We start from the raw sequence: 22,766 nt of genomic DNA on the forward strand, positions 1-22,766 counted from the left end.
CAGTGCCTGGGAATTGATTTACTGATTTGATTTTCTGAGACATATGGTGATAATAATAATAACACTGTATAAGCATTATTTAAAAATACAATAATATACCAGTATTGAATCTTTGGCAAGCCAGTACCGAGGTGCGCACACAAACTACCACCATTTATTTTAGTTTAGTCTCATCCAATTTTAAACAAATGAAAATCAATACTGCTTGTGGATATCTGTGGCTAGATTGGAGAGAGAAGTGAAGTGGCATTGTTGCCATTGTACAAGAAAACACAAATGCTTGAATTTTATGTATGTTCCTCTTTTGCCTTTCTTTTTCTGGATCTTTTAGTGCATTGTACAAAGATAGACTTTTTACAGTTATGACTGTGGTGTGTGTTCTCTATGTAAAATGCATGTGTTATTTGCAATTTTAATGTAGAAATAGGAAATGAATGCTTATGAAGTTCACTGCCTTTTTTGATGCTTATTGATGCATGGAATGATACGGACTTTAAACCTGTTAGAGTTAACAAATACTGTTTTTGTCTTTCAGATATGTGTCACAAAGATGTCTACACGGAACTGCCAGGGAATGGATTCAGTGATCAAACCTCTGGATACAATTCCTGAGGATAAAAAAGTTCGAGTTCAGAGGACACAGAGTAGTTTTGATCCATTTGAGAAACCAACTAATCAAGTGAAGAGGGTTCATTCAGAGAACAACGCTTGCATTAACTTCAAAACTTCGTCTGCAGGGAAGGAATCACCTAAAGTCAGGCGTCACTCCAGCCCCAGCTCTGTAAGTGCACAGTCCTGATATCTCTGTGTGTACCAAATGGTGGAATTAAGGGCATCAGATAAATATTTTCTTGCTTAAAAAGGAACTGATTAGTTGGAAACAAAACAAAAACGTCATGGCTGCTATTAAAGATGTTTTCTATATATATTTGTAGTGTCGTTAATATGATAGAATCAGAAAATAGAACTTGAAAAAGAATAGATTATGAAATTCCTGTCAGATATTAATTAGGGTGTCTTATGGGATTTCTAAGCATTTTCTTCTCCTTATCCTGGTATTGCATTGCAGCTGCTATAATGTTTATGCTGCATGTTTTGCAGAGGATTGCTTATTTGTGAAGAGGAATTCTTTCCCATGAAGTTTAGGAAACCACGTGAACTGCGTTTTTGAATTTTAGATTTTGGTTTTAGAGAAACAGATCAGATTTTGTTTACATTTTAAAATTCTCTTTTTAAAATCAAGTAGTAAAAATAACATTTATTTCCATATCAGAAACTCTTGAGAGAGAGAGGAGAGAAAAAACAACTGAAAAGAGTTTGGCAACACATCATAATTGTTTTATTCTCAAATATTTTGAAAGCAACTAGATAAATAAAATGTCATATCTTTCATGAATAATGCCCAGAACAGATTTCCCCCAAAAGACCTTCAAAATTATTGAAAAACTATTACTGTTATGCTTTGGCAAGAAAAATCCATAATAATGTGACCTTTGAGTTGAAAACTACAGATCTAAGCAGAATGGATGTACCACTTCAAATCTTATTTGGCGTGAAATAATTTAAAAGGTTAATTGACTCTTCTTTTTTCTTTTCTTTCTTTTCTTTGTTTTGCTCTATCTTCTGGACATCTTCTGTCCACCCTACAGAAGTTTGACTGAATCCTGTCAGACTTCTAACAAGAAATGACAGAGGTTCATTTTCTGTAGATGAGCTGTGTTTAACCCATGTGAATTTAGCGGGTAAGATGTCATGCCTCCAGGGGACTGTCCTTTTTAGAAAAGGTTACATTTTAAAATGTAACCATCTGTAGCAAAAACAAATTTGCTTTTTCATCATCGCCTGGCATTTTATAGCTGCTGCCAAAGATATCTCTAGTGTATTTAATCTGAGCCCATGACAAGGAGTTCTTACCATAAAACTTTTAAAATCATTAAGGATGGATGAAGTGGTTTGCACCGTGTTTACTTGTCTGTGATGCCTGATTATTGTTTGTCACCACAACTATTGATTTAAATTATGAGTTTTGGAAGGTCTTAAGGTTTTTTTTGTTATTAACTCACTCCTCATCTCTGCTGTTCCTCTTGGAAACTGTTGATAATTTTTGTTGATGCTTTATGCACTTCTTTTTCTGTTAAAATTGAAGGATTTCAGTTGCTTTGCTTCTAGAATTTTGAAGCAGATGTTTTTGAAACTGTGTTTTTAGCATCTTATTCTTTTCCAGACGGCTGATACTCTACTACATCCATACAATCTCCTAAGATCCCGTTATTTTCTTATGTAAATTATATTAATGCTTCCTCTACTGGTACGCTCTTGATTAGAGCCCTAGCTATACATAAGCTTTTGGTCATTTTTGTCTGTGCTGACTCACACAGACTTGCTGGATACAGGAGATGCATAGGAATTTCTTGAAACACAATTCTAATTTCTTAGCTTCCTGTAATTCCCCCAGATTTTTAGAGCTCTGTTCGGTGAACTCAGTTCTTCCTTCTGCTTGGAGGCATTGTTAGTAATTTTTGACTCTTTCTTACAAGGAGTGATCCAAAGAGTACCTGTCAAGGAGTAACCTGTGGAATAATGGGAGTGTTCATGCCAACGAAGAGGGAAGAGCAGAATTTCACAGAAAAAGGTGGTGTTAGCCCTCTGCTGATCAGGTCACACCTGGTCCTGCCCAGCAGACCTGAGTTCAGCCATCCAAGGCAGAGATATGATCAAGCTGCTCATTTCCTGAGCCTGAATACTTTGCCTTGGGCAGTAGATGTTCTGATGCACATTTCATTGAGTGATACCTGTTGTGATTAGTTGCAGAAATTTATCATTCTGTGGTTTTGAATTATACTTGAATTGACAAAAGGTTTGGGGTTTCCTTTTTTTTTCTAGCCATGATGTTGTCTAGCAGATGTCCTTGCTACTTCCTCTTCTGTTCATTACTTCTTTTTATTCCATGTTAGAGGACTGCTACACATTCTCCCTTACTGAGTTCATACTTGATTCTCTGGAAATTTTCCTCTTGTATAGGTTATACCAGTCCGAACGGGCACTTCAGTTTCTGTAAATGTTCTTGAGCATGCTATGCTCTCTGGGTCATTCTGGCTACAGTTGTGGAATTGTGTTTCAGTTTTGGCTCTACTTTCTTAAGCTTTATTTTAAGATACTCTGATAGGTGTATGGTACCTTTAATTTACACTTTCCATGCTTGATTAGTAGAGGAACTGAATTAGAGATAGGCTTCAGTTTCTACTCTGATAGGTGTATGGTACCTTTAATTTACACTTTCCATGCTTGATTAGTAGAGGAACTGAATTAGAGATAGGCTTCAGTTTACTCTCTTCCCTTTCATCATTTAAAGTCCTTTGTAACCATCAGATAGGGAAGTGATGTCTTACAGAAGGTGCATGGCTAAGGCTTGCAGTTTCCATATCACTGCTTCTGCTCAGGTAAAAGTCCTTTGTCTCAGAAATAACATTTTTTAAGACGTTACCTGAAAGACCTTGTTTATAATGCCCTGGGGTGTTACTTCTGCTTTGATTAATTTCAGAAGTTTTATCAGCTCTCTGGCAGGTATCAGCTTCAGTGTTTGGTGAAGATCACCAAATACTCCGCAGGTGGCATGTTACCCATTTTGTGTTTTACATAGCTTTGAAATACTCTGCACCTTGTGATGAGAAAGATGAAACACACACAGAGTTTTGGGGAAGCTGGAACTCTGTGTTCCTGCCCACAGATTGTCTCTTGGAAAATAAATCTCTTGCTTTTGAACATGAAGTAATTTTCTTCAGTTAATGTCAGAACTCGCTGCAACCTGGTAGAAATCCTGTGTGGTTAATTAGTGCAGTAGCACTTTTTTTCGTTTGTTTGTTCTTATAAGACAAACTTAATTTTTACACTTAAAACCTTTCCACCTTCTCCCCTTGGTCTGAACATAAGAAAACATCTATGAGAGTGATTTCCAAACTGCTTAAGCTGATTGAAATTGGATACTATTATGGAATGAATTTTCCAGCAGAACAGACTTACTCCTTTATCACATCAGTGGATAACTTGGAGATAGTGAAGTAAGTGTTTGCCTACCTGTGCATCACCTGTCAGCCACTGTTAGAAGGGAATTAGGCTTGGCAAATGTTTTCTCTGATCCATCCCAACACAATATGTGTGTGTGTATATACATATATATTATACACATGTAGCTATAGTTGACTGTATTTACCTGTCTGTCTCTCTCTCTGTCTATATCTTATCTTTCTAAAAATCTCTTGCTCAGTTTTTTTGCCTACAAAAGGAAGAAACTTGCTTTTCTTTTCTCCTTAACTGAAGAAAAGGTAAAACTACGAAATAAACTGGACAAAATAAAAAAAGCACAACTGAGAAACAAATACATGCAAGTCTTCCCAAAATTGCACTGGTTTTGATTGTAATTGTCTGAAGGTTTTATTTGAGATCCATGCTCTTTTGGCACATGACCTTATTTATTTCTCTACAGTGCAAGGTGAAGTTTTCTTGCATTCGGAGTACACATTCTATACACAAAAATAGTCCTTTTGCACAGTATGTAAATAGAATATTGCAAGTTTTATAAGCTAGCCATCTGGTCAAGATATAGTTGAGTAGTGATACGCATCAGTTTATTCTCTTTGAGTGGCTTAAGTTCCTTGGCAATGAATTCACATGTCATGCTGAGGTATATGTCCTACCTTTCAGTTAGTTTTTAAAAAATAAATGAAGCAAAACACTAACCTTCTGCTAACTCACATAAATGTAAAAAACCCATTCAAATAAAAATAATTGGATAAGCAATGCTTTACTGCATTGACTCTACTCTTTTTGGGAGAGAAGCCTCTTTTCTATTTCTGTAACTTGTATTAATTTTCAGTCCTGATATGTGCAACTTTCCTCCAAAAAGTACAACCAAAATGCATGAATCCTTTTATGATCCTGCTGATCCTATTAGCATGTTGTAAATCAGCTGTGTAAGAAATCTAACTTTAAAACAGACACTAATGTCAGGATTTTATCCAAAAGTTAGGCAACATTTTTGTCTGCCTAAACACTTGCTGTGCCATTCTTGCCTGTCTTCCTCTTCAGGTATATGCAACCTTCTCCAGTTTTAGGAACCTGTTAATTAGTAGGGTAACTGTATCCCTCCTGGTTGATATATTTTATTGAGGTAGGATAATTTCAGAATTCAGTATAGAGAATGGATTTTTCTTTACTGGTACAAAGGAAGCGTTAATAATCGTTAACCTGAGGGATACTCTCTAGATGAGAAGGCAGATAAAATGTGGCAGTTGAGCCAGTTCCTGTGCTCTCATAGCCTGGAGAATAAGTGAACAGCTTTAAAAACTGAATCCAGCCCTTTCACAGAAAGCTCTATGGTTGCTTCTGCACAGGTTGCTCTTAATTTATGTCTGTGTGTTAAAGAGTTAGGAAGATGCAAACAAGAGAATGGGGCCAGATAGTGGGAGAGCTGATATTAAGGCTTGGTTTGGATTCTTGAATATCTTTGTATTCCTTGAATATCGCCCTAGAAAACAGTCCAACTTTCAAGGTATGATCAAATTGAGCTGTTATTGGATGCAACCTGAAATTAGTGTGAAAATTGCATATGGTTTTGTGAAAGAAGGTTTACCATTGTGTCAAAGAAAAAAAATATAAACTTATTAAAAAATAATTATTATCTTTCATTCTTTTTGATTTCATCTTGGTTAAGCCTCTTGGCCAGCCTTTTATGTTCAAGTTTTTCCAGCAATGAATTTGTTCTTTTTGAGGTGTAAAACAAAATAGATACTCAGTTTTCATTTGCAATAATTCACAGAGGCAATGTGAACATAATATTTTCCCCTAAATGATAGTTTTATATTGAAGCTTAATATCCTGCAATTAAAAAAAAAAGGGTCTGTTGAAAACTTAGACTTGGGAGTGTGATGGTTAAGTGTGACATTCACAAGCTGTTTTGCAGTTATGAAAAATGCATGAGAACATAACCCACACAGCTTCAATAGGAAAGTCAGGTGATTTTCAGTGTAATTTTCCATTAAAGCTTTCTTTACTACATAGATTTTGAAAATTTCTGAGAAAGAAAGGTATTCACATGACAATATAGTGCAAAGATTCATACTGCAAGATCTTGGATTGAACCTGTTATCCTTCCTACAGTCTGTATCAATGAAATGTCTATTTGAAGTGACCTGGTCAGAAAAGACAGTTTCTTCTCATTTCTTTTTCTCTCTGTTATTTTTAATACTCTCACGTCAGTTTGAAATACTAGCTTCTTCTATTTCTGTACTCAACATTTTGGCATACTCTTTCTATCCTTGTTACTATGATCTTTATTTCCTTAACCAGAGGGGAAAAAATATCTAATCTTGGTTACTGTAAGCCATGCTGCTAAAAATGCTTACTCCCTGTGCTTAGTGGTGCTCTTAGGCTAATCTTGCACTGAGAAAAATGTAGGCCTATAATAAGAAAGCTACCTAACGAAAACTATTTTTAAGGAAAGTAAAACATAAAGGCAAACAAGTAAAATTGCCAGTGGGTTTCCTGAAGGGAAAGATGTGCAGTATTCTGCGCTCCAGTTGACAATATCCTTTTGAGGATAACATAATCTACTACAATCTGTGCTGACTTTCACAATGACTTGAGACTATGCTCTTTAGAGGCATGAGGATCTTTACTCCCTTCTGTCTTGGTAATTCATCTAGCTTTCCCACTTGAGTTCTTTGGAAGATTTCTCCATAGCATGAAAGTTCACTTTGCAGTGAGTTTTCCAGTGATATCAATTACTTGCTGACTGGTTGTTTACTGCCTATTTAACTTTGTCTATTATATAGCTCAATATTGTTCACATATGCACCTGTCTGGGGTTTTTTTCTTAGCTTTGTAACTACTTTTTTTTTTTAACAAATACAAACGCTAATATGGAGCAACAGGTTTCTTTATGCCTAGGTAGTCTCACTGATGAGTGAGACACAGAAGTCTATGGGGCCGCAGGAAAGAGGTCTCCCCTAGGCTTATATCCAACAAATTGTGATAAGAATTTTAAAGAAATTATTTGAAGGCTTTAATAAACATAAGCAAAAAATTTTCAGATCCAGTAAATAACCAATTTTCAGACATGACAAAGATTGTGCTTTCATCACAGTCATGCTATGTCATGACAAATTTTGATTGACAGATGTATGAACATGAGCCAGCAGTGTGGCCAGGTGTGGTCAGTAGGACCAGGACAATGATTGTCCTGTACTCAGCACTGGTGAGGCTACATCTTGAATTCTGGGATCAGTTTTGGACCCCTTACTCCAAGAGAGACATTGAGGTGCTGGAGCGTGACCAGAGAAGGGCAGCAGAGCTGGGGAAGGGTCTAGAGGGTTATATAAGGAGTGGCTGAGGGAGTTTGGGTTGTCTAGTCTGGAGAAAAGGAGGCTGAGGGGTGACCTTTACAACTACGTGAAAGGTGATTGTAGCAAGGTGGGAGTTGATCTTTTCTCGCAAGTGGCAAGAGATAGGATGAGAGAAAATTACCTCGTTGTGTTAGGGGAGGTTTAGATTGGATATTAGGAAAAATTTCTTCATGGAAAGGGTTGTCAAGTGTTGGAACAGGCTGCCCAGGGAAGTGATTGAGTCACCATCATGGGGGTGTTTAAAAGGCGTGTAGATACGGTGCTCGGGGATATGGTTTGTAGTGGGCTTGGCAGTTTTAGGATTAAAGTTGGACTTGATGATTTTTAAGGTCTTTTCGAACCTAAACGATTCTATGATTCTCCCTTAGTGTTTCAGAGGGTTAAAAAGCAGTAAAAAGGAGTAAGAGGAACAGAAAATTAACAGTGATAGAAGTATTATAAGGTTAGATCTTCAAAAAGTAGCTTTGAAAAGCTTTTTCCAAAATAAAATTAGTACTCTTTTTCATTGAGAAATATTGTCTGGGTCAAATTGGAGGATTGCACCTATGTAAAATATAGGGAAGGTCCTTGTGAGTCTGCTGCTTGTGCGATCTGTCAGTGTCTGATGCAAGCACTGACGTGCTCTGGATATGTCTCACTCACCACGTGTATTTCAGTCAACCACATCCCAGGCACAGTATGGGACTCTTGGGTTTCAACAAACAGAAATCTCTGTGTGCATGCATTCCCATACATTTTACCAGAAGGAATAAAATAGTTTTGAAGAAGAAATTGTACTTAAAAGTGAATTTTCCGTATTTGATTTTAATATTAACATTTGCTAAAAAACCATCCCAACCTCACTGTAACAAGGTATGTTTTTTAACAGAAGTGATTGAAAAGGATAAATTAACGTGGAGAAATCTGAATAACGAAATTCATGTCCATGAAGCTGAAAAGTTACACATATGAACGGGGGACTGTAATAATAAAGAAAAGTAGGCTGAAGTGGTTATAATTTTCAGCAGTCATGTGGAACTTCAAATTATTTTGGTTCCTTCCTTAACCCTTTATTTAGATCCCTTTAAGCTTCAAACCTAAGTTTTGGAAAGTTTTGTATTTTTGCATTATCTTAGTCAGTCTTCACCTCCTTTGTAATACAGAAATAAAAGGAAAGGTAAGAAGTGTCTGAACTTTTTACCATTATAAGCAATCTGTAATTATAAGTTTGAATTGATGTATGAGACTTCATTTTAAAAAAACTGAGAAAATGTTGGGGAAATGGTAAAGCTGTTCCTTAACTTTCTGAAGTAATTGCATTTTCTCAGTATTTTGGTGTTTCATTAAGAAGTATCATGCAAATTAGTCTTTTTTTGCCTGAGAATTTATTTAAATTTTTTTAATAAAATCCTCTGAAATGCTTTTCTACACGAGATACTTTCAAAAATTGTAAGCCTTTTAAGATTACAAATGCAAGGAAAAATAATGTCTATTTTCACAAAAGGAGATCTAATAGTGTAAGAACATGGGCAATCCAGTCTAGCGGTCCAGTTGGAGTAGAGCTGAACTTCACTACAGAGGTGCTGTAACCTGGAAAGAAGAGGATATCAGCCAGGTGGTTTTACTGCACATAGACAGGCGGTGGCTTACCGTTTGGGTTTTGGGTTGTTTCTGGTCTGCTCTTACCCAAAGTGAGCAGGCACTGGACAAGTGATGGAGGCTGTTTTGGAAGGGTGTCAGGTCAGCCTTGCTGCTCAGAGCTGAACCCTGGGGCACTGCGTGAGGTTGCCCCTGAGCACAAGACCTCTCTTGTAGGATCAGGAGCGAGCTCTTCTCCTTGTCCAGTCAACACCAGCATTTAGAGTTTTGCTGGTTTTGGTGAGGATGCAGCAACATCCAGGAGGAGAATGAGTGAAAAGGTATGACCTTAAATCTGTGCTTCTGGCAGCTGGAGTATGGAGAAAGGAGCTTGAGGTTGTAGGAATAATTACTGTTGATGATATGCTGTGTGGTAATGGATTAAAGGCATCCTGTTTCCTATCAAGATCTTAAGGCTCACAAGTTGTTGTGACCTTTATATTATGGTTTCCAGCAGTAGAGAATAAAAGTAAATCTCAGTGTGAAAATAAGAATGGATGTGAAACACATGTATAAACCCTGTCCTTTTTCTGTTTTGCTATGAGGAAGCCAACAGTGAACTATTCACTGTTAACTAGGGCAGCATTTCCACTGCAAACAAAGCTACTCACTGTGTGTTCATTGCAGCCTGCAATTTGGGAAATACTTTGCTGTCCTTCTTCATTATATACAAGACATTTAAACATCTAACTGCTCTTTTTCTGAAGTTTTTTTTAATGTTGCATCAGTCCATTATTGGGCACTTAAATGAGAAGACAACTTGAATAAATATTTTAGTCACCTCTATTAGTAACATCTGTAATAAAACTATAATTAAAAAAATTGTTTTTAACTAGGCAAAATGCCTTTTTAAGCGCAGATTGGAAACCAAGAATATTACTGCCTTATCTATAATGAAGTGTTCCAAATAACGTAGCAGGAAAAAGATGTGAGAGTTTTCTCTGACAAATTTTCACAAGTCTATTAATACTTAGGAATTGGATAGCAAAATAATAGGTCGTTCTTTGTAATGGAGAGAGGTGTAAAGGCTCAAATTTGCAAACGTACATGAGTATGTCCTTATACCATTCAATAGAAAGCTGAAATGTTCATCTCAAAAAAAGTGTATATATGGCAAAGTGCCAGAATTTTTGCATAGAACAAATGAAGGATAGTTGAGTAAAGAGAATGCTTGCATTTTCTGGCTAGTGGTTCATTGGATGTGAGGTACTAAGTCAGCTTACCTGGGATGCCCTTGTCTGTTTAAATAGAAGCAATTTTTAGGATCAGTTGATTTAAAACTTTCAACCATGGTTTAACAGGAATTTACACACAGATGTGTCCTGTACTGTAATGTTCGTTTCCTTTAAAAAATCCTGAAACATGAATACCTTCTGTAAATCAGGCCTAGGATCCTAAATGTGAGTGTATCATGTATACAGCTGCACACATGGCTTAGAGCCTCTCAGCTGAATTCAACCCTAAACACGCTGGGTTTGCTTGTCTGCTTTTCTTTGTAGCGTTTAACCAGAATACCATCAAATCAGTCTCTCTATGGGATTTGAGTATTAGTGCTGATCCTCCAAAGTTTCTGCTGATCCTCCAAAGTTTCTGCTTTGTGATCTTTTGGTTGGTTTAGGTGTAGAACATATGAGCACTGCAGTCTAAAATATATGTGGGTAATGCTGAGGGCAGTTGCAGGTAAATTTTTTGCAGTGTCCATCTAGTCTTGGGGGAAAAATAAAAAGCCCTTTCCTTCCAGACAACTGGAAAATGGGGAAATTTGGGAAAATGGGACGCAGTTAACAAAAATCAAAATTTTTCCAAGAATTTCAATGGAAAGTTCTCGTGTCAGGTAAATTCCTATTTGTACAGCGTTGAGTTGTTCTCTGTTAGAACTGTGTAAAAGTGGGTAAGTATCAGTCTGTTGCAAAGGCCATATGAGCTATCTGCCCTTTGAGCAAGAATCATTGTTTAGCCTCTTTCAGTTTTAGGCCCCCTCACTTAGGCTGCAGATATTAAGGATACAGGACTTTATTCGATGCTCCTGCATATACATTAAAATATGGTGTGATTATATCCACAAGCTGAAGACTGTAATCAGAGTTAAAATACTATCATTGAAGATGCTTACCTGTTGATGTAATAGGACATTGACTAGTTAGAGCAATGTTTTTGGGTGGGCTTTAGTCTAAAATAAAATTTAAAAAAATATAAAACTTAAACAGCTCTTTTAGCCTGATTTTTTCAAGACAGACTAAGGATGCTGTTTAGATCTCTAAACATCAATAAGGTGCTTTAGTTAGTGATCTTTTTCCCTCTATGAAGTTATATATGTGAAAAATAAAACAGAAATGTCTCTTAAGAACAAAATCCTTTTGATAGTTGCAATAATATAAGTGTATGGTTAATATCAGCAACCACCATCTGGGGTGTTGAATGATCTTTTCTTTGAGTAATCTATTATAATGTTTCATTAGCTCTCCTATTAATTTTTTTGTTGTTATTGGCTGCTGAAAACATGCAGGTCTATGAGTTTTAATAATGATGTTTGATCTCTAAAGGCTGAATCAAAGCAGTTAATGTTACGGGTTCAATACATGCTGAAAGGTCATCTCTTTTGTTCTGTTTAGCCTACGAGCCCTAAGTTTGGAAAAGCAGACTCATATGAAAAACTGGAAAAACTAGGGGAAGGGTCCTATGCTACAGTGTACAAAGGAAAAAGCAAGTAAGTGGTGGTTTTTTTCTTAATTTAATTTTGTATGTAAATGAAGATAAGCAGAAAGTATCAACTGATGTTGCTGAACATGTACATAGATCCCTATGAATCAAAGTGCTACTCGCTGCCATGTGCTCGAGTGAAAGTGGCTGAGACCATTTTGCACAGGTAACATCAGAACAAGATGAGATCCCTGTTAATCGGATGTTTCGTTTGTACGTTAATGTTGTATTACTTTTTCAATATCCATACCAAATAAATCTTTAGGGGTAAAAGCAGAATATGCTTCAAGTAAATTTTTCTAATGCTCTGAGAGCAATGCTGAATATGTGTGATAAGTTGTTTGCCTTTTATTTACCGTTATTAAAAAGCTTGAACAAAATAATGTGAAGGGAATTAATTGAATTTTGGACTCCTCTAAGTTTACTTTCTTTACAACAGTTTGTTTACAATCGTTGCAACCATTCCACCTCAAAATAATCTACTGTGTACATGTAAAATATTTTTTTCATCCACTTTAATGTTTGTTATTTGTTGCAGGTTTTTTATCCCTAAATTCCCTCAGTGCTTCTATATTGCATAAAATAATTCAGTAAACACACTTAAAATATACTTCTTGATCTCGTGCTTCCATTGAGAGTTATGTTTTGTGAAGCAGATTGTCTTGTGTGATTTCACATATTTAATCAAGTTTTGATAATCACATTTCCAATAATAATGAAGCAGCTCTGAAAGAGGGGTTTGGTACATGTGATATCTTTAAAAACTTTAGCTATTCAGTGGTAGATGAGATAACTTTACTGTTCCAGCAGAGAGACTATCATGACACTCACGGGACAGAAAAAAAGGAAATATATGCTAACATTTTCCAGAGTAATGAACTTGATTAGGTACAGAAAATTATCTTTTTTTCACTGAATATTTCTAATAAATCAGAATGATGGGGTCCCTCATATCAGTAGCTTTGATATTGATAAGTATAATGACAGCTGATGTGAATAAAAACATGTTCTAATTGTAGAAGTATTTACACTTCTGCCATGCCACTGCAGGTATTGTCTTTCACGGGCAGCTTTTTTCAAGAAAATGGATTTACGTTGTGTGGTTAATGATTCAGTTACACGTCTCCATATGTTTCAGACATTATACACATAGAAGCTTTTTTTGGGGTCTACATAATATGAGAAAAGAGAACAGATTTTAGTTTGTGTCTTATGACCAAAACCCTTCAGTAAAATCACAGTGAGTATCTGATGATAGTTATCCCATATGCCTTGGCTTTCAATAAGATTGAACTCAGGCAACAGGCTCTCTAGATGTCCCGCCAGTCAGCGGAACAGAATGAAAGTTAAAAACAAAGCAAAATTCTTCCCTGAAGCTATTTCATTCAGTGGTGATTTGTGAACATGTTATGAAATATAGATTTGTTAGAAATACCGTTCTAGTAGAACTGCCTGCAGATCTGTAAGAAATACTTCAATGATTTTAATGGTAGTTGAATAATAAATTGAAATTACTGGGTGCATTGCATTCTCCATTATAAGTAGCTAGCTCTGGATAAGTAGTGAGAGTTATAACAATTATATACACCTTTATCCTGCTGTTTCGTAACATCTTCTGCAAGGTCTTTAAAACGTGTTTTGAAAAAAGTATGTGTAACTAGAATGTGGATAAGAATTCATATGCAGAGAGTATTTCTAATGTTATAGTTCTATTCCTTCACCTGTTTGAATTTGACATATTTTTTTCCGACTGAGAATTGAATAATTTCCATATTACCCGGCACTATCCACATTCAGCACCTCCAGTCCAGACTTCTGTCTCTTGACCTAGAGAAACAGTTGAATGATTTCACAGCAGGAAGAGACTGTACTTTAAGAATTTAGGAAACACTACAAGTGCTATCTACTATTTCAAAAGGAGTTGTTTTCTGAGGTAATGTAGCCTTGTTACCTTTTCTGTCCCCATGAGAAAGTGAGGAATCTCTGGCGTAGGTGATATCCCTGAAGAATAAAGAGCATTACTGCTCTGATGTACTCTTGGGGAATGGACACGGGTGGAGCAAATGGATGGGCCAACGCTGGCTGAGGCCCATCTCTGGAGGTATTGAAAAGGTGTCGATGTAGCACTTAAGGACATGTTTTAATGGTGGGCTTGGCAGTGTTGTGTTAATGGTTGGACTCAGTGATCTTGGTGGCCTTTTCCAGCCTAAACAATTCAATGATCCTGTGGTTAAGAACCAAACCTGACTGCTGCTTTTGAGGCAGATTGACTCTGTTAATAGCTTAATCTAAAAATGATACAGGAATAGATACAGAGTTTTTTTTCTAGCCCCTGATGCGAGTACCTAGGGTGAGACTGTGATATGCATCACTGTGTTGCCCTGCCTACAAACTCAGTGTGAAGAAAAATGAGCAAAACAAGAGGCTTGTTTATGTTGGTATATGCCCAGTTTGACTGCTGAAGGGTTAAGCTCTCATAGCACACTGTAGAATGCAAACGTGTTTGCATATGATGGAAGAGCTGGAGCTGACAATGCTTGCACACAAGTGGATTTTGGTCAAAATGTTTGAGAATCCCTAGTAATCAACTCTAAAGCTTGGCTTTCTCATTTGGCAAAATGTTTCTGGGATGTGTCCTTAACTGTAGCTGAAGATGGAAAATTTAAGATCAGATTGAGCTGTTTAGAATGATGCTTTGTATTCAGAATTATTGTGCTTAATATTTGTCACCAGCTGCATGTGGCAAGCAGTGGAGTTTGGTTTTTTATGCATTTCCTGAGATACATTTCAGCTTTTAAAATTATTTCCTCTGCTGATCATAAAGATGAAATAAAACATTCTTGATCTCAGCATACTGTTTTGAAAGTCTAAAAGATACATACCTGCCTCCAAAGACACAAAATCAGCCATTCCTTTCCTAAAATTTAAAGTAATGCATGCAGTAACTTGCTTTCAGGACAATCCTGGCTTTACAGCTTGGAGCGGGATAAGTAGTACCCGGATATCCTTTGATAGGAAGCCCTTGTCTTCTTATCAAATCCATTGCTTTTCTTTCTGTTTGAGCATTTGTGGTAGTATCCCAGGAAAGTGAAATGAAGTTGGCTAATTCCTTTTACTGGATTGATGGATTTCTCTTTCTGTAGTCAGATAAAAATGAATCCCTGGGGTGAAGAAGCAGCAGAGTGAACAGGACTGTGTTACTAAGGAAAGTGAAACAGAATTCTCTGAGGCTGGCCTTTTTTGTTTATAGGAGGAACAGCCAAGCAGTCATTTTTTTCTGGCTGACAGTTGCATCAATATGCAAATCTATTTGATTTCACGTGTTGCACATCAGACATATGTAACGAAACTCATCTTGGCATGTTTATTTTCTACTTTCATTCAGGTTAGATTCTCATATTTTACTTTGTTGTATAAAATCCCAAGTGGCTGCTTACTGCATGAAATTCAGATGACTTTGAAGTGATTTTTTTAAATGTAAAATTTTGGAGAAGTGGGCCAAGTAATTTACTAATAACAGTGTAAAAAGTGATGCAAGTTACGTTGACTCTGTATTTGACTAAAAATTGGGACATTTGCCATTCAATAGGTGCAAAGCAATAGGTGTCTTTTGAATTCTTGTATCATTTCATTGTGTGCTTGAGCTGAGGAAGTGCTGTTTGTCTGTGTATTGACATGTCTCTTCCTGCTGCCATTGACCTTCTTCCCTCCTGAGCTTAATTATATATTTACCTGAACATACAGTGATGGGATCTGGCTTGTTCTGTGGCACATAAATGTTGATGTGAGTTGTGAGTCTGGAGACAAAGCTGGTGACAGCGTAAGGGAGCTGCTGCCAACCAGAATCCCTGGTTGCAGTGTGAAGGCCTTGCATTGCCGCACTGGGAACTCTGCATATTGCACTTAAGGGAAAAACCTGTGCTTTTGGCAGTGTTACGAGTTGGCACACTTTCTGTCCTCTTCTCCCACTGTGTTCAGTTGCCCTTCAAGGTAAAGAATTAAAAAAGATTACCTTGGCTAAGGCAATGTGATCTGTGACTGCTGCTTGCAAAGCATTTGTTCTGTGTTTTGAGAGGTAAGCCAGTGGCATCTCCACTGTGGTCTTGATCTATTTCTTGCAAGTTCATGTGATTTTTTTTACTATACCTTTACTGTTTTTGGGCACCTCTGCTAAGTTGCATGTGCTCATAGTGTTGCAGAAATTTGTAGAATTTCTAAAAGCTCAACCAACACATTTTTGCCTAACTTCCATACCATGAAATTACATGGTAAATATCCCTAGTAAAACACTTGTTCTAATGAATTGAGGTCTTTATCCTTTTTAAATATTAATATGAGAAATCAGGAGAGCACAGAGCAGAGCACATTAAGTTGATGCTGTCAGCAAGAGCTCAAAGGCTGCAGAGAGAGGGCAGTCCTTCAGTCAAGGTACCTTTCTCATTTCAGTTTGAAATCTAAATTGTTTGTGTTCAAGGTGATTCCAAGATGTACTTAAAGACAAAAAGTATTTTTTGAGGTAGCCAGGGAATTTGACATTTATCTCCATCAAAGACAGTACCTTTTACTATTTGCTTGAAAATCAATATGGAGTTCATGGTACAAAGTGGAGAGAAATTGTGCTCAGGCAGTTATCACGCTCTGCACTGGCTGTGGTTTCCATGCTGCTTGGGGCAGCAGGAAATATTTGAATAATCAGTGAGAACTACCTATATTTGTTGTTGGCATGATATATTGTAGTGTGTGTTATAAATATATAGCTGACCATCATATTTCATATCTATGTGTGTGGATGGCTGCTCAGAAGAAAAAAAGGAGGGTGTGTGTAATTTGCGTTTTATATTTATGATGCTGAATCCTTCACTGAGGTTGACTGACAGCACTAATTGCTGTTCTGACTTTTGTTTTTGAAGTTGCAGGATTTCTTTTACTTGTCATGAAACCTCCTTGACTCTTTCATTGTCTTTCGTTTTATGTTCAAAGTATTGCAAGTGCCATAGACTTCAGATGGTCATGCTGCCACTTTTTAGTCATATCCCTATCTTCACTCTGTGCCCATGTGAGGTGGTGTGTTCACAGACTCCCTGATATGTTTCATGTGAACAGTCCAGTTTCCTTTCATAGGAAAGTTTTTCTTCATATTATGAAAAATTTATTTAGAGCAATTATTTCAAAATTGCTCTGATTCATGTTGCCTAAATGACCTGAACTTCCTTAACCTTTTCTTTATTTTTTTGCAAATTGTGTGAAATCAGTGTTCTATAAAGGAAGCATTTTTCATCTGAGAATAGCAGATGGCTGGAAAAGGAATACATATTCATGGATTATGAAAAGGCATTTTATGGTTATCAGCTAGAGCTTCCCTTTTGTTTTTCCTCAGTTTTTAACTGATTTCCTTAACTGATTTTCGTAGTCAGGTCATGATATGGGTTTATAAAGTGTGTACATAAATGTCTTTTTGAAAAATCTCTAGCATTGTAAATCTTTAATAAAAACAATAACTTTGAGTTGAGCTAGATCCAAAACTAATGATAACTATATGTTCAACTAAAATGCCAAATGTTGGAAAAAATTATTAAAATGTAATAAAGTATTTTAAAATTAAAATACTTATTAAAATAAGTTACTAAGATTCTAAAAAGAATCTTCTAGTCATTGACTATGTTGATCACTTCCTGAGTGAATTTCTCAGCATTTAAAAGAAAGATTGGGAAAATTTTCCTCCATAGTTGAATATATAAAATGATCATTATAGTATATATGCTGTGCTTTAACGTGCAAAGCAGTTTATAGAGGTGACTTAGTATTATTAACTCGCATAGAGGGGGACAAAACTGAAGAAAGAAAGTGTATTTTATTACTTGTCCAGGATTGTCCAAGGAAACTTGGTAGAAAAACTGGGATAGAACATAGTTATATTAGATACACCTGGTAGAGTTATTGGGTAGTAATTTCTTGACCCTCATGTATATATGTATGATTGGAATAGTAGAGCAACCACTGAAGTAATTTGCCAACTAAACGCCATTGTGCACCAATGTATTTTCCTTAGTCAAGGAACGTTATCTCTCAGAAGATCCCCTGTGACTGCCAGTGTGCACAGTTGTAAGAGGCCAATTCACTTATAAGCAATATCATTATATGTCTCCAAATTTTCTTTATATGAGCATCAGTGGGACCCAGAGAGATATGAGGCATCTAGAGGAGGACTGGTGCTCAGTGTTGCCTTCCTGCTGCCAGTCCCAGGTGATTTGATTCCAGCAGGTGTAGGTCAAGTACAGCCCCTGTGCTTAGATGAGCTGATGATTAGTTTGAACTGATGTGGGCTGGGAGGTAGGAATGGGGGACCTGGAGGAAAATGCTCACCTGCTCCTGTTCAAGTGAGGGCTGCCACATTGTTTGAGACTGCCTTGAGTCCTGTGAAGAACAGGATTCCTGAGTTACAGTGACAACACTAATTAATAATTTAAATCCTTCTTCTCTCTTGGAACTCTTTGATCTTCTGTTTTTCAGCTCTAATAAACATCAGCATTATGAAATATCTTTAATCCACCAGCTTCCTCTAAAAGAAGGTAACTTTTGTCTAGGATGAGGTTAAAAGATGGTGAGATTCAAAAAGGGAAATGCAGGGGTTGTGTTAGTCCCTTGAGTATTTACACCATAGGGCTTTAGCAGGACTGTGAGTGGCTTTTGTAAACTAGAAATGTAAGTCCTTTTTAGTAAGAAAAATATAATATAAACCATGTTTACACTGAATTGCCTTTTATGATAATGATTAAAAGAAGTGTTTACCTCAATGTGGAATTAGTTATTTGTTGGTATAAATAAAGAGGTGACTAAACCTACAGTGAATGTGCCTCTGTCAGGTTTCTTCAAAGGAAAATTCTGGCAGAGCCTGGTTTCATTAGGCCCTTGTGGTCTATTTGGGGTTTTAGATGTCTGTTTATAACATTAATATTGCTATGGAGTAGATCTAATTAGATATTCTCAATGTTTGATCATCAAACTTTGAGCTTTTCATGCAAATGAATATTTAACAATTGAGAGTTACTTTTCTTCATAAGATTTAGTTTCTTGAAATGTGTATCACAAACTAGAGCATCATCCCAACACCGTCTACTGATTTTTCATTATAGAAATGTTCCTAAGCTTAGCACTTGCTCAAGTTATGGGCTTAGCCTCAGCTCCAGCCAGTGGTAAAACTCAGTATTAAATAAATAGATTCAAATCAGAGTGGCAGATTTTGTGTGAATTGACTCTTTTCAATGTGTATATTTATTTCATCTAAATATATCTGAAGAACTTGAGAAAATAATGTTATTATACTCTTTTGTTCTCTATGCGGCATCATCAGCATTATCCCCAATGAAGTCAATTAAGTCATCAGTTACTTTATATTTATCAGTGTTGTATATTCTTAATGGTGCATTAAAGGATTAAATAATTTCTAATCTTCTCTACTTTCTCATAAATGGTCATTTTTTATAAATTTATTTATTTTTGTAACAGTGATAGATGCTGTTTCAGAAAATGCAGAATGACATATTAGCATTTTTCGTAATATCTGGCTTATTTGTATTTTTTATAATATGCAGACTTTTACTTTATGCCACATAGAGTAATTTGGACTAATTTTTCTTTTGCCTACATTGCATATATATTAGAAGAGATTATGTAACATTAAAATGGTGGATTTCCATAAATTGGAAAACTGTCCATCAGCTGCAGGTGTTTAGCCTAGAGAAAAGTTGCTTTGTGTGATAATTAGAGAGACTTTAGGACTTTTCCGAGGGTTTTTGGCTGAAAGAGAGAAAGAGCGTTAGTTTAGGAGTGAGGATGGGTTGTAAGTTAGAAAATAGGAATTTTTTGGTCAATATTGTCCTTATTAGAATCTAATGAGGCAGTTGACAGGATAGACATAAGATGATAAGTGTAATCCTTGACCCAGTGAAGTGTATTGTTTTGAGGTGTGAATTGTTTGCTTTGGACAGTGAGTAATAGAGGTTGTTTAATGAATCCTAGAAGTTGAAAGAAGCAGCCGTGTTGCCTTTTGACTGTCTACAAGGTAGTCTCCTTGTCAGTTTTTCTGCTTGCATTTGAAAATAATGAAAATACTGAGCATACTTTGAATGCTGTGGAAGACAAATATGAAGTAGTACCAGGAAGGAATTCTGCTAACCTTGTCTGATCACTACTGAAGTCTGCAAAGACAAGTATTGATAAGTTGCAGAGGTAATTTTATCCAGGTCTCTGTTTTTCAATGTTGTTTCTAAGGAAATTGCCACATTATGTTGGCATGGCACTGCAAGTTTCAGGGCATAATTTCATGATCTAACTGGCTTGATCCCATGACGCATTGCTTCTCAAAAGGTGGACCCAGTTCTTCTCATATATATTCTAGTGTTCTTCAATTTTTATCATGCCTTTCTAATTTTATTTTTTTTAATATGATTTAGTTCTTTTTGGAAGGGCCAATCTTCTCTTATTTAAGCTCTCCAAGCAGTCTCACTGTAGAGTCTAGCAGAAGCAAGACAAATACAAGACAGTAGCAGGAGTGTGCGGCAGGGATTTAGCAGGAGGAAGGCCATACCCTGAGGTAGCCCTTAGCTCATCTTTTCAGCATCATCTAACTACATCCTGAGATTGCATCAGTGGGAGGATAGTTAAAGGATGTGAATATAAACCCTATCTCTTTTAATGGTATTTCATAATTTCTCATACCTACAGTTTTATATGCTCCAGTTTATAGAAAATGAGCTGAAAATAAAGAAGGTTTTAATGACTGGGTAGGAAATGAAAATAAGGAGCCTGTTGTATTATGGAAATTATAGATTGATATATTGGAGATAAATAATGGTAAAGAGAAGAATGAAATCCCAGAGGAACACTACTTGAGATTAGTTTGATCACTTTGATAGTGTTGAGTTGCCATGATGTCAATCAAGATGATGACAGGTACCAATGACAAAGTGGCAATGATAACTAAATAGCACAGCTCACCTACTGTGTTTAATTGTGAATTCTTTGAAATGAGTTCTATACTGTTGCTATTTGTGTTATTTTTTGCTCTTCATGAATCAATCGAATGTTGAACTTCAGATTAAAAAGAACATAATCTACACAATCCTGCATGCTATTTACCTGTCTCTCTGGCAAAAGACTCCATATCCCTTGTAACGGGGAGGGGGGGTACCGTATCAGGGAAAAACAGGTTCGAGGGATTCTGGAACGTGAAAAAACTAAACACCGTTGCTAGTTGGCAAAGTAACTATTTATTATGAAAGGTGACAAACAGGGAAAAAAGGTGAAAAAACAGGCACCTGAGGGGAAAAGGATTAGGGCTGAGGAAAAAGTGCACAAAAGACCCTAGAAAGAAGGCTCGACCCCCATACTCACCCAGGTGTCACCTATAAGCAAGTCTTACCCATCCTAACCAGTAATGAAGCAGCAGCTGCGTGTTCCGAAGGGGTGACAGGCTCCCACTTTAGCAGGCGTCCCCACTAAAAGCAACTTGGTCCATCGTGAAGAGCCGGCCCCAACCATGGAAAACGTGTCAGCTTTTATACAGTACATTGAGAACACCTGCCCCGGGGAGGTGTGACCAGTACCGCCCTGTCAGGGGCTCTCAATCCCACCCCCTTGGTTATGTAAGTGCCCCTCTCCTGCGCACACGTGAGCACTTTGGAAATCCCCTAACGCAGGCGCAGTAAGTTGAAGGGGGTCTTTCCCAATTGAGGCTGGGGGAGAGCCTTCATCATGTATTCCTCACTTTCTCCTCCAAATGCCCTTGACGAGCCATTGACCAATCACAATAGACCAATTAAAACAGTTTACACAGAAGTTCTCCCTCCAAGGCCAAGTTCACTGCTTTATCAGAGAACTTGGCAGGAAGAACTATAAACTTCTGCAGGTAGCTAGGGCCAAACACAGACCAAAAAAAACCATCCCAACTTTGCCCCAATACAATCCCTCTTCCCTTAATACCTCCTTAATGTGCTTTTTTCCATTGTATTCTTCATTGCTTTCTCTGAACACAGCATTTATCCTGTTCTTGATCTGCAAAATGCTCTTCCCTTTCTTGTTTAAATTCCTTCTGCACAGTTATTTCATCTGTTGTAAAATATTTAAGTTATCCAGATATCTAAGTGATATGTATGTGATAGGCAGGGTGGTGTATTGACAGAGCAATTGAAAACTACATGTGTATATGTGTCATATATATGTGTCATGTATATGTGTCATCAATCCTTCTGCTTTTATGATGGTTTATTCTCCTGTCTGAGCATGACACATGAAGTTACTTGAGGCAAGGCTTATCTTCTTCTGATGCCAGAAGTCTTGTTTAAATCCAAACAAAAAAATACATAAGGTAATTATAAGGAGAAATCCGGATAATCCAGTAGGATTAAGCTGATAATTGTCTTTCAACAGTGACTAGTGGCCTGAGACTTCAACGGGTGCCAGCCTGAAGTACTATGAATAATTGGAAGGTGATGAGTAAACCATCTTTTGGTAGCTGATTTCTTAAGATGCTCAGAGTCGTTATGCAATGTTCTGTATAGGGCTAATGAGTTTTTGGCAAAAGAAGAATAATCAGAAGAAACAAGACAGTAGCCACCCATAATTGAGGTCATATAACTGCAAAAATTGAAAACCTCAGGGAGAAGATGAATTCAGGGTTGGTGGGTTTCCATATCATCTTGCTTTGAAAAAAACAAAAACCACATCTTCTGGGGCCTCGTACAATAGGGAATTGCCTCCATGACTACAGGAATGTAGAGGCTCCAATGCTTCCTTAAGTGAGCTTTGTGGATCTAAAGACTAATTTTGCTTTTACTGAAAGAAATTGCAACAATAATATTAATTTTTTTTCAACTGTATTATGCCTTTTTGGTAGTTTAACCTCACCATTCCTTGTCATACATGGGGAGTCTGTTAAAGTTTCAGAGTATTAGTTTGTTCTTGAGGAGGTTAATGGATATCAGCTTTGTTCAGTTTTTGTGAGATTTTATTTGGATAAACTGAACCAACTGGATTTTTTTCCAAGGCCTG

The 22,766-nt window shown here is 36.8% G+C and overlaps 1 protein-coding gene across 3 annotated transcripts in view; it reads left to right on the forward strand.

Moving 5' to 3' along the window:
- Nucleotides 1-22,766, forward strand: part of CDK14 (cyclin dependent kinase 14) — a 314,193-nt gene that overhangs the window by 81,912 nt on the left and 209,515 nt on the right. For all 3 annotated transcript variants that reach the window (XM_027749121.2, XM_027749124.2, XM_027749122.2), the window contains 2 exons: nt 536-781; nt 11,630-11,724. In XM_027749121.2, coding sequence (XP_027604922.1) covers nt 536-781; nt 11,630-11,724 — 341 coding nt within the window. The remainder of the gene's footprint in view (nt 1-535; nt 782-11,629; nt 11,725-22,766) is intronic.

Source organism: Pipra filicauda, unplaced genomic scaffold (genome assembly GCF_003945595.2).
Source record: "Pipra filicauda isolate LSUMZ 115617 unplaced genomic scaffold, ASM394559v2 scaffold105_size2325265_pilon, whole genome shotgun sequence".
NCBI lineage: Eukaryota > Metazoa > Chordata > Aves > Passeriformes > Pipridae > Pipra > Pipra filicauda.